This window comes from Calypte anna, chromosome 2, assembly GCF_003957555.1.
Source record: "Calypte anna isolate BGI_N300 chromosome 2, bCalAnn1_v1.p, whole genome shotgun sequence".
NCBI lineage: Eukaryota > Metazoa > Chordata > Aves > Apodiformes > Trochilidae > Calypte > Calypte anna.
In genome coordinates this window covers 17,089,259-17,107,453 of record NC_044245.1, presented here as the reverse complement: position 1 = coordinate 17,107,453, position 18,195 = coordinate 17,089,259, and the positions used below count along the sequence as shown (strand labels likewise).

Genomic DNA, 18,195 nt, shown 5'->3' with positions numbered 1-18,195 from the left:
TGAGCCAAAAGTCAATTTACATCGACTATCAAGGACAGTAAATCCAAAGATCACTGTAAATAACTGAGGAGCTATCTACCAAAATAACTAGGTAGCCCATGAGTACAGGTTGTCCATGCTGCAATGTGACATATTTTGGCAGTTACTGATAGTTATTATATCAATATCAGATATAAATGAAGAAGAAAGTCAAACCAGCAAGTCACAGGAACAAGTGCCACAACCTTTTCTATTCTGAAGAACTTTAAGGAGCCAACTACCTACCTGGAAGCCATCCAAGGAGATCTAAACAGACTGTGGTTATTACTAGCAGGTGCTCAGCAGGGAGCATTCAGGGTTTCTCTCACCACAGGTATAGCCTTAAGGGCTATATATTATTCCAGCATGACAGAGGAAACTAAGGCTTCAAAATTTACAAATACATGTTGGCGTACACTATGTATGCCATCCAGATAAGGACAGAGTATGAATCAGATGTGTCAACTGCCTTCTGGAACAGAATTATTGTGCTTATGCCATATAGCAATCTCACTGAAAAAAATCTCTCTGCAAAGTATTATTCTAGCATTTACTTCAAGGGGATGATACATGGAGTCTTTCTCTATATCCAACACCAAGCCTAGTATTTACCTGCCTACAAGTTACAGACTGTTCCTCACTGATCAGCATCTCAATTTCTGCATTGGAAAGCAAAGTAAGCCATTAGGAGAGCCAGTTCAGAAGTTTAAGCTCAGCCTTTGTCCAACATACTAACCAAGAGACATCCTCCCGTAGCACCAAAGACTTCAGAGGGTCACCAATACACTTCATCTACTGTCTGTCTTCAATGTAATCAGTTCGAGATCAAACACCATCAGTATTCTTGTTACTGGAACCACCTGCTTTGCCATTTTTGTTACAATAATCAGTCAAAAAGAAGAGTAGGAAATTTTAAAAGAAAGCATTTATGTGGTGAGAAGGAACAGGAAGGGACTTGGTACAAGCACAGCCTGATAAACAACAGGGCAAACCCAGCACTTATGAACAGGGGAACTAAAGCCAAAAGCTCACGTTCTAGAATGCAGGGAAATCTTAACTGAAATCCTGTATCCAGATAATCAGTACTATAATGCATGCAGTAGAAATAGGTTCAAGTGCTTTACTGAAGTGATCTGTCACAACTTCTCATTTATTGCTACTTTTCTGCCATTCCTGAATTTGGGAGGAATTCAGGGAGGACAGGGGAATGGGGTGCTGAAAGCTCAAGCTTTTCATTACCATGTACCATTCAAGCTGTTAGTAACAGCATATTGCAGTCACTGAATATGTCCACCTACTGTCCAAGACCTTCTCTCCAGGGAGACTGCCAGTCAATCCTTCCCTGACAATGAAAACAAGAAACAGAACAGACTACCCAACACACCTCTCCTAACAAGTAGTGAGAAGTGGTGTCAAATAAAAGTATCAAAGTTCTCAACCACTCAAATAACTGATTGTTTCAGAAGTATGAAGGAATTTAAAGACAGGGGAGGCACAGAAGAACACCTAACCATTCAAAACAGTTCTAGAGCCCAAGATCCCTCTCACTACAGTAACCCCAAAATTAAAACCAGGATGACAAATTCTTTCAAGTTCATACAGTAAACAGCAATTCTTCTCATCTACTGAGGCAGAAATCTTCAGTAAACACAGCCAGGGTGGTATCTACAACCCATGTGAACTTCCTTCAAGCATCCACAACAAAAAGGTCCACTGGTATGAACTAATGCTGTGTCTGTTGAATTTCTCCAAGATAAGATGCAGGAGGAATTCAGCTATAACAAACACAGAGGAACAGGCAGAACTTGAAATATCTTCCCCCCAGGTAAAGACCTTGCACAATAAAGCCAGCAGGCATCCAAGGCACCAGAGGGTAAGGGGATCACCACTACAGTAGCAACCTACACTAGAGCCCACAAGCAAGATTTCAGTCTGTTTCTTTCTAGAAACACTACCTTGTAAAAAAATATTTACTAGTCACATACTCCACCTCAAGGGTTGAAGACACATACCAATTTATTGTAGTTTGATATTTAACAAGCACTGTCTATAATTCACAAACAGGCCCTTCCCCCAAATCCTGTACATGCTAGATGATCAGATAGAAACAAATCCTTCACTTCCATCAATAATATTCCCCTGACCAGTCCTGAATAGCCTGGATAGCAAATTAGCATTTCTATGGGCTGAGACCAATTTGGCCAATCTGCCCGTGCTCTTACTGATTTCTTTTACTTGGAAGTCGCTTTTCATTCTGTTGATTTAACTGTACAAATAAAAGTCAATTTTCCTAGTTATTTTCTCTTTTTCAAAGGTAGAAGGTGAAAAGTTTCTTCATTAAGGGGAGAAGTTCATTCCAATGTGGAGTTTAAGGGACATGAATATCTTGTATATGTACACACACAGATACATACACACCCACACCCCTCACAGTGGTAAAAGTGTACCAGTACTGACAACAACAGATGCAAGATAAATATGTACTTTAATGTACCTTCCCCCCAAAAATAAAATCATGTTTCAATTTCCCAGATGCATTGATCCAGGTTATCATCAGATTCCAGCCTAACCTGACCTGCACGTATGTGGCAGAGAATCACGGTTTTGAGATTAAGTTTTCAATAACTACCTTATCCTCATATATGTTATTTACTTACATTAAGTCCACATAATGCAGCATTCATAACACCCTGATGCAGACTTTAATAGGTCTGTAAAGGAGGGCGGAAAGAACCTACAAAAACTTTATTTTTTTTTAACTGTAAGTTACTTGGGGGAAAAAAAAAATCAACTTAGGAATTCCATTTTAATCTAGGCTGCAAATGTTATTTGCAAGACATGAATCTATCCAATAGGAGTGTGATTTACAAAGCAATGCCGACTCTGACAGATGGAGCCTGGGAAGATACATGCCAGCTGCTCTGTTAGCAGCATTTTCTGCCCAATGCAGCAAACAGTGCTTATGTTGACTCTGGACTAAACCACTCCCCTTAAAAAAAAAATAAAATATATATATACATATTTATGTTGTCAAAAGCACAATTTTCAATTCTCCTACCAAATCCATTAGAGATGTCATAATAAACATATATGTTGACACAATACATTGCTAATGTCAGTTGTTAGACTGATAGACTGTGTACTACCAAAATAGCAAGCAGCAGAACTAAAATGACAGAAACAGACATGCCCATGTGTCATTTTCACACAACCCTTACACACTGATTTAGTAAGACTTCAACACTACATATGCAGAAAGCTTAAGAAATTTGGTCTGAGTTTTACTTTCTGTTTTACATGATTTTGACAACACAAGCTCCAGGACAGAAACAAAAGCTTCCATTAGCACCTACAATTGCTTCAAAATTGCTTTCAACTTCCTTGCAGTGCCTATGATTTACTTTATGACATCCAACAGAAAACTTTCTTCAGAGCTGACACAAAGCAGGCTCTGACATCATAAACATCATCCAGAGCTACAAATATGGATTTATGCCACCCTCAGACTGCCAGCCAGGAAAAGAAACCCTTGGCACTTCTATAGCAGTCTTTCTTCTTTGACACTAAGAAAGCTATCCAAGGCTTTGGAGAGTTTGATTATTTCTGCATGCTCGACAGCATATAATAGGGAATTAGAGAACTTATGTTCCATTTGTTTCTTTACATATTGTCTCTAAAATATTGATCTTTTGCTTTCTGTTTGTAATGGAGCTTGAAATTAAGATGGCTTTATATCTACTTCCTTTAGTGCCAACACCAAACCAAAAAAATTAGCTCATCTAGCTAGTACATGCTCACTGGTAATCAGATTTTTCACCTTTTTTGTGGAAATAGGAAGAAGATACTTTAGCATTTACCAGTTACCTTAATATCCTCTTCATAATAAAGTGGTAGCAACACAGAACCTAACTGCAATGAAAAAGTGAAATTCAGATTTTCATCCCATGCAAGCCTCTGAATCAAGGCAGCTCAAGATTCCCCTTTTTGGGGCAAAACTCTTCAGTTCACAGTGTGAAAAAGTTAATTTTCATACTATTCGTAACAATGTTTCCTTCTATATATTTTATTTACTTCAGTTTACTCTCAAGGACTGGCAGGTGCTTACACAGCCAAAAGGGGGTTTTTGTTGTTGTTGTGGTTTTTTTTTTAATTTTGATGAACCAAACTGAAGGAATAAGACCAGAATACTACAATAAATCCTTAGCTGAAGACAAGCAACATGCTAAAATTCAATGATCTTTTAGAGACAAGCTTATTTCCAGATCCTCACTGCCTCTAGGCAGGCCTGCAATCATACCAGACAGGGATTGGACAAAGCAAGTTTAAAACAACAAGATTGAGCATAAAAGAATCAAACTATAGTGTCACCTCAGCATGTCCTGCTATCAGAGATTCCAAACCCATACAAAAGGATAGCCTCAACCACTGTTTGCAAGACAGCAACATATTGAATGGCAGCATCTGCAAAAGGGGCAGTCCAAATGCAAGCAGGTTGTAAGCTACACCACAAAAAGGTTTTTCCAGATGGAGATATCAGAACAAGCAAAGAGGGAAATGGGGAAGGAAAGCACTGAAAATCATTGGCAGCTGGAAAATTATTGGCAGCCCTGTCCAGCTCCAAGGAGCACCTCAAGGCACCAGAATGTAGAGCCAGGAGTTACACAGACCTTTTAACATCCAGCAAATTCCAAGAAGGGTTCTCATGTTTAAGAAAGTCACTTTCAAAATGCAGATGCTGCCCCGATTTTACAGTTCAGGCAGATCCCAAACATCACAGCATCACACACAGAGAAGGGGGCAAATTCTCTTCTCATCTTTTGTAGCACTACACTGCAGACTATTTAGTGTCATGACAATCAATATACTCACTCCAGCAGGAAGCTATCCAAAGGCTTGCACATCCTAGCACAACATGCTTACATCAGAATCCACAGTTTTGTAGTAGCTTCCTTTCACAACAAGGCAGACTCTCACATAGCACAGAGGCTACACAGCAATCTCATGGTAATAAAATAATGGACTGCCATGTAAAGACAGATTGTTTTTACAGTAACTTCCATGTCAGTGGAGAAAATCGACCTAGTTTCTGTTTCTATCTGCTCACATAGGCAGCTGTTAATATTGCTTAGACTTTCACATACTCATATACCTCACTGTACAATTTTTATCTGATAGTGTTTGTAAGCACCCTACATGAAGTTTCTTTTTGAAGAATTACTTTGTTACATTAAAATTTGAGCCTATGGTTAGCAACAGCATTTCAAAACCCTATACACATAAGATCACTTGAATTCTAGGTTATGTCGATTGTAGAAAGTAGGAATTTAGCTCCTCAAAAAAACAAACACACACAACAGAACAAAACAGATGGCTCATGAGAATGGAGAGGAGGGGAGAGAGGAACGGTAAGTTCCACAAACAGGAGGACGGCAGGTAAAAAAAAAAAAAAAAAGTGAAGAAATATGGTAACCTCCACATCCAGCAACAGATAAAACTTAACTTTCAGAAACCAACAGAAGACAGACAGCAAGTTCTTCATTAGAAAACAAAGTGTCAAATTCAGAAGTATAGGGGTTCGTTTTGTTTTCATTTGTTGAGTTTTTTTGCAGGCAAAGGCCTTGGAGAGTCAGTTCCTGTAGTGTTAGCACAGCGGTAGTTCAAGTGAGTAACTCTTCCTAGAAACACAGCTGCAGTGCCTCTGCCAGACACAATTAGAGCAAAGATTTCTAATCCATGTTGAAAGTTCCCTTGGTGTTTTGATGCTGCTCCTTTTTGACTTTAAAGACTGCTTCCCCTTCACGAACCAAGTAGAGGAAGGCAGCTTTAGGCAGATGCAAGAGGCACAAAGAGTCACACAGATGACAGCAGCACTTCCATAAGATGAGATGTGTGAGAAGAGTGACATCCACATCACATCATATCCCCCCTCCAATAGTAACACTACCCTTGAACTATTTCAGCACTTGTAGTAAGGCCACCAGAACACCTACTTCTTGTTACTATCTTGTCTGTACCAGCTTGACAGATGAGTGGCTTTATGAGAGCCACAGAGGAGCCATGTCCAGAGAAACAGTCCTTTCATCACAGGAACACATCAGCCACAGCTGAACATCCCCCATACCCATACTGCACCTATCTGCACATCCATGTTTCCCAAGGGAAGTTGCCCCCACCAAGTTAAAACACAGGGGATGACATTCACAACCAGGGAGCAGAGTGTGGGACACTACCTGGCATATCCAATGCCATCAAAGATTGGGATGGCCTCACTACACTGCAAGAGAGGCAGAAGTAGTCCAAGCAGATTATATGCCAATTACGTCTGCTGGCAAGGCTTAGCTACCAGAGATAATATTCCTACTACAGTGTCAGTAGATGTTAGCAAGCCCAAGACAAAACAGTTACATTTCACAAGCTCTGTTCAAAACTCTTCGTAATAGCAGTAAGTGGCTGTGTCAGTTGCAAGAAATTATACCCTAAAAACATGTAAATAAAATCCTGCATGCATACGGGGATAGAAAAGGAAAGACTTTACACAAGTACAGCCTAAACACTTTATGTATGTCCAAAGCAAAACTAAAGATTGGACTTTTGCAACCTCCTAGCTCCTACAAGAGGAACTACTTTTCAGCTTACCACCTTGTAATTTCTTAAAACAAAACCTGTTATGTTCAACAACTGCAGAAACCCATTTTCCTAGTCACAAAAAAGAATTTTCTTATCCTCATGAATGGTCACATTTTCACACCCATTACACTTAATGATGATGCATTTTTCTTAATCTTCACAGTGGTTAGTTTGCATTTAATCATTTTCTGAGGAGGCAAGAAGCCTAAATGAGTATCTTTTGCTCATTATTTATGTTCTCTTTCCATAACTCCTTCACAACTGCTCCATTAAACACCTCTTCCCTTCCAATGCCAATTTTAAAAAGCCTCCTGCTTTGAGACTGACAAGCATGACTCACAGTATTCCCCACATTCATTCCCCCAGGCCTCGTGAGATGTTATACAGCCAATAAGTACCTGCTCCAGTTCATACTCCCCCACACCCAGCACTGCTGCAGTAACCCCTCGTAGTAATCTGGTAAAAAAGTAAAGCTACCTCTCCAGCTGTCTGCTGTAGGTAGGATGCAAACAGTAACAGGATTTGCTTTTAATGTTCTCCTATCATGTCACAGGTAGCAAGGGAAAATGGCTGAAGAGAGAGGACATTCTCTCCCTCCTTCCTTCTGTGCTTTTACTCCTACCACAATCAAGTTGCTCGAGACCCTCAGCTTGCTTTCCCATCGTCCTTCAAACCTTTCCCCTTTTCTGTCAACAAGGCAGAAAGTTATGCAACACAGATCATTCTTTATCAACTCTTAAGCCCCCTTTCCATGCCCAAGGAACATGCTCAAACCACACCCCATATCCAGGACCAAAACCAGAAACTTTTCTCTCTTCAGCAGAGCAGCAGCCCACAGGCACCATATCCCTGCATGCCTGGCTCCTATCCCCAGCTAACACGCCCCTTATAATTAAAACAAGTACCTCCACTAGTCTCAGAATGGACTGTATTCAGTGCAGAGTACTGTCTAGAGATTATTTTAGAGTTCTTGTTCATCGATCCAGGTTTCAAAAGAGGGAGCATGTGCTTGAAAGCTGTCCATTGGCTGTTACGCTTCTCCACTGGTCCAAAAGATGGACTGTTAAAAAGGAGTGAAATACACATCTAGAAATAACACAGCCACCGCTCAAGTGATACAAGACTTCTTACAAAGTAAGCAGCACTGTATGAGCCCAAGCTTCAACTACATCTTTGGCAACAACAATTTTCTCTAACATTCAAAGCTTAAGACACCTTAGAAATCAGACAAAATCTGTTGCCATTTAAGACAACATGTATTTGCAATGCTCCCAGACAAGTCTCAGGACTACTGCAGCAACCTGATCATCTTAGTGATGGAAGAACATATGGTACACTGCAGCAGGAAACACACCCACGGTATTTAAAGAGAGTTCTTGTAGAGCCAAGCACTTCCAAACCAGACACATATTTTATAGAATGTAGCTAAAGCCAGGAGTCTGCATCACAGAAACAATAGCTCCTCCCAGATTTAGAAATCCTGCAAGTCAGCCAGCAAACCAAAAGCTAAACAATCCCCAGCCAGGTCTCCAAGGATCTTGCCAATGATAAGTGCCTTATCTATCATATCTCTATTTGTTAGTCTAATACTCTCTGGACCTTGGCTGAAGCATCATCCAAGCCACCTGCCACAAGGTCTCACAGTGGGAACACTGGATGCTATAATAGCATTTTATAAAAACCCTTCAGTATCAGGTCCAACTATGCTTTGTGGACACATACTGACCAACGTATGTCAACAGAACCTCAGTCCCCCTGACACATCCACCTATTTCTCACTGATAAAAAATCCAAAGCCCTTCAAGAATAGAAGTTCCATTAAGCCCTTTCCACTCCTTGGTCTTAGAGTAACAAAAGGATTATCTTCCTGAACAAGAGAGATTTCTTATAAAAGAAAGGCCCAGAATACAGATACCTGAAACGCTTCCTAAGAACTTTACTAGTAGACAGAATGGTATCAGTCCCATTGCACACCATGTCTCCCCAGTTGCCATCTGTTTCCTGTGTATCCTGCTCATCATGGCTTCCCCAGGTGGCTACAGCTACAGACCACTTCAGAGCCAAGGCCTTAAAGATAATCTAAAAAAGAATTGTATATAAACGCCTTCAGTAGCTGCAGGTTTAAAATTATTAAAACCCATGCTAGTTGAAGCAGTTTGTCTGAAAGGCATCATAAAAAGCAGCTGCACAAACTGCAAGGCAATAAAATATGCAGTTAAATAACAGAAAGATTAATTAAGAGAAATGGGCAAGGGAGAAGAGGTTTTCATATGATATATGAAATGAGAAAAAGTCAGTGAGTTGAAGAGCAAGCCTGTGAGTGTTTCAGAGGCAGAAGCTGTGATTAGAGCACTCTTGCATCAATGGCAGCAAAAAAGAAAGTCCACGGTATCTGGCAGCAGCAGAGTGAGACAACAGGTCTAGGGAACTGCCTACAGGAAGCAGACAGGAGATTTCCACAATGAGAGAGAAATCAGCACATTCACATTAAGATCACAGGTTAGGAGAAGCACCTGGAAAGAGAGAAATGTCACTAGTAACATTCAGTGACATAATAATAACTAACATTATGAAGGATACAAATGTGAAAAGACAAGCCATGGTATGGCATTCTGCAGCCTAGATGTTACTGCAGTAGTCTGATGCAACTGCCTGGACAGCTTGTTCTTCTCTTGTCTATTTGTTCTGCACAGACATTTTCCTTTTTTCTGGTTTTAGGCCCCAGAAAACACAATTATTGCATGAGGACCACAGTTCAAGTATTTGTAGCACCTCTACTACAATAAAGTCAAATAAGATGCTCAACTGGTAAAAAATTGTCTCAAGACAAATACTAGTTGGTGGATTTGCTGAGCCCAGACAAAGAGGTCAGAGATGAAGGTGAAAATATGCATCTGGTGGAAAATCATCTGGAGAAAAAAAAAAAAAAGATAAATTAAAAAAAAAGAAACACTCACACACCACATTTGCCTACAGCTAACAGAAAACATTATCTTGTGAAACGCTAGTGTGAAAGCAGCCAGAAGAGTTTACACTTCAATTTTTTTCCAAGGATATCAAAGAATTATTATGCTTATGTTTACTAACAACAACAACAACAAAAATTGACTATTTATACTCTTAAGACCACCCAGTAAGAACATTAGATCCAACTCTAAGGATGTCAAATGAGCATTTGTTTCAGTAAGCCTCCTTTGCCCAGATTCTGAGAGATCTCTGCTCTCTTTACAGAAGCAGGAACAGCACCACATTTGACTCCTATTTGCCTTCAGGTTACAATACAATTCGGAAAGTGATGTGGACGCTTTTTGGTCATGAGCTCTTTATCTGCTGGTCACTATAGTATCAGAGCCTCCTCACACACTGAGCAGCATGCTTACTCTAACTTCTGCTTTAGAAAGAGTACATGGAGTTGATTATTTTGGTCTCTTTGTAGAGAGATAGAGGGAGGAAGCAAGAGGGAGGGAAGACACTGTCACAAATATATCTGCTATCTTAACATAAGGAACATACTGAAGCTCTGCCACTTTGAAGAAAAGACAACCTTTACTTTTAGAATATTCCACCATGGCAGGAGATACAGCACAGTATGCATCATCTGTGGCTGTTATGAAGATACTTAATATCAGAACAGGCCCAAACCAATACAAGTTTTGAATTTCAGAGCCACAACTCAACACTTACTAACTAAATGTATTCGATCAGGAATCTTAGACAAGAACATTATTGAAACAAACTCACCTTGTAAGCAGTCAATCTTTTTCAGAGTAAAGCTACCTTGTTTTGCCAGCTTAGCCAGCAGACTGACTACCAGTTTTATCTCATGTAAAATTCAATCTCTGTTAATAAGCTGCACCTGAAAAAGCTGCACTTGTGTTTCGCTCCAAGGTGAAATTCTCTTGCAGGGTCCCTGCCTGCTATTCTTCTATTTTATTGCCATCACAGTAACAAATCTACACTCTATGATAGTGTAAATGGCTCCTGTTATCAGCATTAAGAACTTGCTTAAGTAATGAATAACGCTATTTGCACAGTTTCAAAGGTGGCATCTACACTCTTATTAATTAACCCAAGGAAACAAAAGGCATTCTGTCTAATACTAAGAGGAGGAGTTTAAGCCTTCTGCTTTTTATTTGCTGTACAATATATGGATTCTACCTGTTAGAAGTGCAGTATCTTGTGTTTCACAACCTGGCCCTCAGCTGATGAAACACTTGACTGAGCCCCTCCAGCACAGTCCAAAGGGCATGATGACAGGCTGGAGATGAAGGATGAAAGGCACCTACAGACACCATCTTTTTCTACTACTACAAATTCAGCAGACACTTCCCTTTAGTTAGGGGTGGAGGAAAAGGGGGATCCCAGTGACCAAGTCTGCCCGCCTGCCCATCCACCTTTGTCATCAGTGCTCAGATTTGGGGGAGGCAAGGTAGAGGTAGAAGGAGCAACATCAGAAGAACACCATCCTGGGTAACACAAATAGTTAAGTAAGCAAGAATGCTCAGCTAATTATGAACAAGCCTGGACACTGAGTAACTGAGGGCCCACAACTCATCTCCTACCAACTAATAACAAATAAAAACCAAACCATCCTCCTATTGACTCCAAGTTACTAATCAAGGTCTGAACACAGGCAGAGAAAGATACCCCCTTAATCCCTCAAGGATGTCTTGGTATATCACTCTTTGTAAACACAGTTGGCACTCTGTTGTTCTGCAGATAAGTAAGATTGCAGTTACCACAACTGTTAAAACACAGACTGCTTTCACTAACAGGAATGGTATCTTCTTGTGCCTCTGCCACCATCAACACACAGACAGAGGGTACTGTGAGCTTTATATAACTCTAGAAGTTTGCAAAGCCAAAAATTATATTCTTATGAGAAGACATATGTAAAACTCTTTAAAAGTAATTGCTGCTAAGAGTTCACTGATGATTGCAGGTGCACGTTTTCCCAAGGGATTAATTGCAGTCTCTGTGAACACTGTCTGTGCATTTCTGCAAATATGTACTTCTTGATGTGTTGTAGTATAACAGAGGCATTTAAGAAAGGAGGGAGAGGGCTGTAGGGAGGAAACCCTTGTGCACAGTACTAGGAGTCCAAACAATCAGGTTCTGTTCCCAAATCTGACAACATGTCCCTATATGACCTTCCACAAGTCAGTTATGAATTCTGTGCCTCCATTTATGTTTCTGTAATATGAGGACAGTTCAAAATACTAAACAAAGATATTGAAAAGTTGCATCTTGGTTTGTTTTTTTTTTGAGAGAGAGAGATTCAGGGGTTTTAGTAGTTAAATTTAGATGAGTAGCACAGACAATAACAAGAACTTTGTCCTGAGGTACAATGCTTCCTGGTTTACACAGCCTGCTCCTGTACTCCTACCTTCATTACAATGCGATCCACTTTATGAACCCTCCTCAAGGCCCATCTCTTTTCTCTTTACTGTAAGAGCTACGTAATGCAACAAGCTCCAAGAGAACTGGAGGGAGGTTAAGTATTAGATACTTTCCCCTCTCATTCATGTCTTGCTTTCTTCCAACTCCACGGGGCTCAGCACAAGGAGCAGAGCACAGAGAGCAAGGATCATGCTTAAAATACACAGACAACAATCTGCAAGCTCCTGCCTTCCAGGGCATGAGCAAACAGAAAGGAGAAGGCAGCACTCCTTTTGTGGAAGAAGCAGTACACACCTGTAAAAGCTTATCCCAAATCCACTTTACTTCAATCTATTAAGGTGCAGCACAGTGCAGACACAATCATCTGCTGAAATGCCAATGGAAAATGGATCAGGAAGAGAAGCTGACAATTTGCTGACTTCTTAAACCAAATATACTAAAATCAAAAGAAATATTTCTAATTTGGAAAAGGTGGTCTTGTATCATCTGCCTCCTCTGCACAAAAAACAGACATACAGGATCTGTCTCCTGTATACACAGGGTACACACTTGCTGATTCAGTGAACTTGCACTATTGTCTTACTGCTGCTTTCAAGCTAAACATCCATCTGTATTTTCCAGAACACAGACAACACACTGGCACAGAAGACCTATGCTACAAGTCTAATCTACCACACCTATACCCCAATTATTATTATTATTTTTTAAACCAGGCACACAGAACAGGCAGTGCCTTTTGTACTAAGGCCTTATGCATTACCTTAAAAATTACCTTAAAAAAACCCCAGTGTTTAAATGTAAGCTAACATCTTTCCTTAAAAAATATGATTTAAATCTACACAGGATAGTGGATGGTACATCTATATTTTATCTTAATGCTCTCAAGCTCTCTCAAGCTATTTGGTGTTACAGAAAGTGAACCGGCTTAAATTTTTGTTTTTGTAAATTCTGCCAAATTTAGCAATGAAAATCACTGTATTTACTTGCAATACAAACTAATTAAGCTATGAACACAAAATCATGCAAGTTCTCACAGTGTATTAGTGACAATTAAAGTTTATCCTTTTAAAGCAGGTCATTTCCTGAATTAGGCATTCTGTGTGAACTTCTTTGTACCGAACTAAGCAAAGACACTTTCCAATACCAGGCAACTAAACCAAGCGTCAGATCAGTTACTAGCATTTAAGGAAAAATAAACACCATGAAAAAAGTTATTTCCTTTCCAATACATACTATCTACTGCACAGGCTGCATGTTCTGTGCTTCCTACTGAACAGACAGGATTTCTTAATGCATACTGGAAAATAACCATTTGTAGAACTTCTTGAACGCAACACTTCTGCTGAACCCCCGTAAGCTTATTTTTCTATCTGCTGGTAAGAGACTAAGTTTTCTGTACAAGGAAATAAACTGAAATCTTTCTCTGCTTTTGCCTCTTTTAACTGTAACAGTTTGTTAACTCACCGTTCAGCTTCCACATACCAGTTGAAGACTACAGAAGGAAGTAACATGACAACAAAATACCACACATTTAGGCAACACAGAGCTTACTTCCTTAAAAGGTCTTTCACTTAACTTATTTCCTAAAGCTGCTAGATCAACCCACTAGAGACCATCAAGATCAGAATTTACGTAAGTAGTACATATTCCAAGCTATTCATTTAGAGCTTCTCATAGTTGTATTAAAATAATATTTGAGCTAAAAAAAAAAAAATTAAAAATAAATCTTCCCAAGTGGCCTAGAAGGAGAGTGACAGACAAAAACTATGTATCTGCCTACAGATACATAAAACAGTAGGGGAGAGTTGTAAGCAGTGTTTCACAGCACCAGAGAGGCATCTCTGCACTACACCAGTCAACTCAATGTGTTCAAAACAAAGCCATAGGTACAGTAACACTGGAGATGTGGGGTTCTGGTGTAATTTCTTATACTTCATAAGATAGTAGTTATTGTAAGCAAGTTCATTAAAACTGAAAATTATTAGATTCAGCCTGGGAACTGATCAGACAATCTCTCTGGAAGTTCTGCGTTTGGTTTCCTTGACCTTTTTTCTGTCTCCCTCTCTCTCCTATCCCCCCAACACTGCCACCAAACTCTATTCTCTGTACAGCACTACTGACATTACAAATATTCCTTAGAAACTTATTTTTCTGCTTCTCTCAAATTCTCAGATTCTCTTCCTATCAGATAAACCTTCTAGATAACCAGAACACACACGGTCTGCAGGGCAGATTGCATTACTACCTCACATTCTGGTTTATTCACAATTTGTCTTAACATGAAACTGCTTCCCAGCTTTCTCTGAACAATGCTTTTCACTTTGTGAGTCCCAAATGCCATCATCTTTCCTAAATGCTACAGTACAAGGATGACTACTGACAACAGAACTACATTCACGACTAAGGAGCCAAGTTCTTTTCAGGTGAGTTTCCTCCTCCACCCACCCCCCCTTTTTCTTTTAAAGGAAAACCAAAACATATCAAAGACAAATTATCTTGAAAAAAACCCGAAAAAATCAGCACAACTAAAATCAGAACTATTCCCTGAGTAAGAGACAAGATTTGTATGCTTCCAGATCAAATAATATACCTATAGCTTGAATATACCAATATTGAGGATGGGGAATTACTTTCCTGTTAAAGTGAGTAAAAAATATAAAACATAACACTGAGAACATCAGGAGTTCTGAATAAATATCTGAGTGCTATTGCAAATACAGTTAAGTTGCCAGCACCAGTGTTCAGAAGTTCCATCTCCGTGCCACAGTGCAAAGTGGGTGAAAGCACACAGTAGTTTTCTTACTAAGAAGGACACAGCCTTTCCCACAGAGAGAAAACTCTCCAAATTCAAGCCCATCCAAACTCTAAGATGCCAGACTGAAACAGTTACATGCTGCAGAATGAGTTACAATGCATAGCCACTTCTGAACTATTTTAATACTCACTTCATGGCAAGGTTATCTGTTCTGGCCCACATTTTTTATAAAATGCTCAATTACATGAAATACAAACTTCATATTACGTGATGGTTAAGCCTCTTCCTCTCTCTTTCTTCCTTCCAACAGCTCATAACCCAGTGCCCTGTGTCATACTGCCTAATCCTGCACTGGCCCCACCATAGGCACTGGACTATAATCTGTTCAGTAGTCCAACTGGAGAGCAGATGGCTTTGGATAAAGTGCTGATTAAAAAAACCCCACTCCATCACATATTAAAAACCCATGCAATTTTATCAATATATTTGACATTTTTACTGAGTAAATGTACAATGTGTGTACAATATAAGCAAAGTATACATTTTTTCAAAGCTACAGCAGAAGTCCTCATTAGGAATTCTACAACTCCAGCTTCCTTTTAAAACAGGTAAACACAGCTGTACTCAGATAAAACAAACTGTACCAATCCCACATCCAGATGACCTTGATACTTGAGGTTAAAATGAGCTACCAAATTAAAAAAAACAAACAAAACAAACAAACAAAAAAACAAACTATCCCACATGACCAGATTGGAGCTACCTCAACTATTGTGTTTTTTTGGTTTGTTTGCTTTAAGAAAAGACAAGTTTTCAGACTCTGAAGAAAATGATGTAACTGAAGAATCTGTAACTCTCTGACATAGGGAAAAAGTCAGAAGCAGGAGACAGGTCAAAACTTGTGTAGCAATTACCATGCTCATGTATTTGTCATATTTCCCATGAGTAAAAACCAAATGAACCTCGCCTCTCTGAAGCATTTCTATCAGCAGCTTTTTTTGGGTGGAGCCAACAACTCGGAAGAGTAAATAGCCATTAACTCATACTACCTCAGATACCACACCAAAAAAATCTTAAAAATATGGCTTGCTAGAGCAGTTTTCATCCAAGGAGGTTATTTTAAAAAGTACTTCATATTACTGAAGCTGTGTTTTCAAATTTGCTACTTCTCTGCTAAAAACAGTAAGTCTACCAACAACTATGGATGCCAGCGAATTTATTAACGTATGCTAAACACTCATCAGAGGTAGTCTAGCATTAGGTTCAACAAGTTCGCTTTAAAAGTTGTCTAGCAAATAAAGTGGAGTTTATTCGTTTTTCCCTTTCAATTTTTTTACTAAAAAGAAGATAATACTTCGAATTTGTGGATCTCTGAACGGCTCTGTATCCACACCACTATGACTACATATACAGACTTACAGATTTATGCGCTGCAAATATAATTAAACTCAATTGTGATTGAAGCAGCTTTACAAAGTAGACTTAAGCAAGGCCAAGAAGCACTGGCAATTCGCTGGGGAAAAAAAATCCACCCCGACTGGTGCAGACAAGCTACAAGCAACGGAGCCTCCTCCAGCACCGGAGACCCGGTCTGAAATCATTACTGTAGGGTGCTGGAATTGCGAAGCCAACGAGAGGCACAGATTGCCATTTTGAAGCACCACCCCTGCCTCGCACAGCAGTGCCGGCAGCTTCCTGCCCCCGCACACGGCTCATCGCCGCGACGCAGGACCCTCCGCGCTCCCCGCAAATGAACGCCGTTCCCTCGGCCTCGCCGGGAGCCGCACGCCGATAAAGAGGACCCCTCGCACATCTCCCACACGGCGGATCCCCTGGGATGACTGAACTACGTGATGTCACCCGGGTGCGGGGCCCCTTCCGCCCCCCGAGCCGCTGCGGATGGCGGCCCCGCGCTGCCGGCGCGGCTCTAGCGGAGGGGCCGCCCGGCTCCACGTGAGGCGCGGGAGGCGCTCGGCGCGGAGCCTCAGCAACCGTCACCAACCGCCGCCCCGGGGCCCGACGGCTTCCCCCGCAGGGAGCCGCGCCGCCGGGAAGCCAGGGGGAAACCTGAGATACCGGGTCTGAGCCGGCCACACCGAGAGGATCATCGGCCCTCGCACCCCGCTCACCCCCCACCCCGGACCAGGCAGGTCTCCGGGATGTGACTCATAATAAATAAAAACAGAGGAAGAAAAAAAAAAAAAAAAAAAAAAAGAAAGAAAGAAAAGAGAAAAAAAAAAGACACACCCTCCCAGCCGGACTGACATAATAACCCCCTCCCTTCCCCTCCGGAGCAGGGGGGAGGGAAGCCCGGGCGTTCGGTTGGAAAAGTTGAAAGAAAAGGCAAACCCGGGGGAACGGCTGTGGGGTGGGGAGCTACGGCGGGGGCAGCCGAGCGCCGCGCTGCCCCTCAGGCGGCTCCGGCCCCGCCGGCCGCACCAGAGAGCCGAGCCCGGCTGAGCCTCCCCGCTTCACCGCCGGCCCCGGTGCGCTGCCCCGCGCCCCTCACCTGGATGTAGTTGTTTTCGCAGTAGTCGGCGACTCGAGTAAGGTTCTGGTAGCTCTCGAGCAGAGCCCGCTTGCCAGAAGGGATTTCCTCCTCTAGCAACATCTGCAACTCTGCCATTTTCCACCCCTCCGCATCGCTTCCTCTTGCATTAAAGAGACAGCGGCACCACCGGGCTTGCAACCCGCCTGGTATTGTGGGATTCCTCCTCGCCTCGCTTTCGTGAGCTCTCGCTTTCCCCACCCATCCTTCCCCCTCTGAGAGGAGGGGAAAAAAAAAAAAAAAAAAAAAAAAAAAAAGAAGCAAAGCAAAAAAAAAAAAAAAAAAAAAAAAAGCCACAACCGAAAAAAAAAAAAAAAAAGAAAAAGAAAGAACAACCCAGCCCCTCTGCAAAGCAAGCCGGGAGCTGTAGGCAGCGCCGTGCTGCCCAGGGCGCATGCGCGGGGTGGGCAGGGCAGGCGCTGCTCATGGCCGCCGCCCACGGCTACCTTAAAGAATAGGTGGTACCGGGCGGTATCGTGAGTGGCCCGTCCGCTGCGAAGGGCGGCAGAAGGGCTGATCGACTGTCCTTCTGGGCACATGGGGACGAGGGGAGAGCCTTGTGTCCTTCTTGCAGCTCCCTCAAAAAAAGCCCCATCAGTGCTGCCCTGAGGCAGCGCCTCTCTTCCGGAGAAGCCAAAAGGCTCTAGGAGGGAAGGGCGGTCCTGGTCCTGGCTATCCAGCCTCCCAGCCTCCCGTCAGGATAGACATTTCTATGGCAGCACAACTGGTAAAACGGTAGGAGCATCGCGACTAGTGGTAGTTAGCCTTCTCCGGGGGTTATCCCAAGCGGAAGGGGGAAATAAAAAAATCTAAGCTGTTCAGGTCTTCGTGAAGCCCACCCCTGAAA

General features: G+C 41.6%; 1 protein-coding gene across 13 annotated transcripts in view; it reads right to left on the bottom strand.

Annotated features, from left to right (window-relative positions):
* The window catches only part of ABI1 (abl interactor 1), a 74,345-nt gene extending 56,787 nt beyond the window's left edge, over nt 1-17,558 (bottom strand). For 9 of the 13 annotated variants that reach the window (XM_030444323.1, XM_030444326.1, XM_030444327.1 and 6 more), the window contains exon 1: nt 17,310-17,512. In XM_030444323.1, the coding sequence (XP_030300183.1) occupies nt 17,310-17,426 (117 nt within the window). In that variant the 5' untranslated portion in view covers nt 17,427-17,512. Of the gene's footprint in view, nt 1-11,039; nt 11,071-17,309 lie in introns of those variants that run through there. The other 4 variants (XM_008492722.2, XM_008492716.2, XM_008492718.2 and 1 more) reach the window with 4 other exon arrangements.
* Nucleotides 17,559-18,195: the final 637 nt, after the last annotated feature.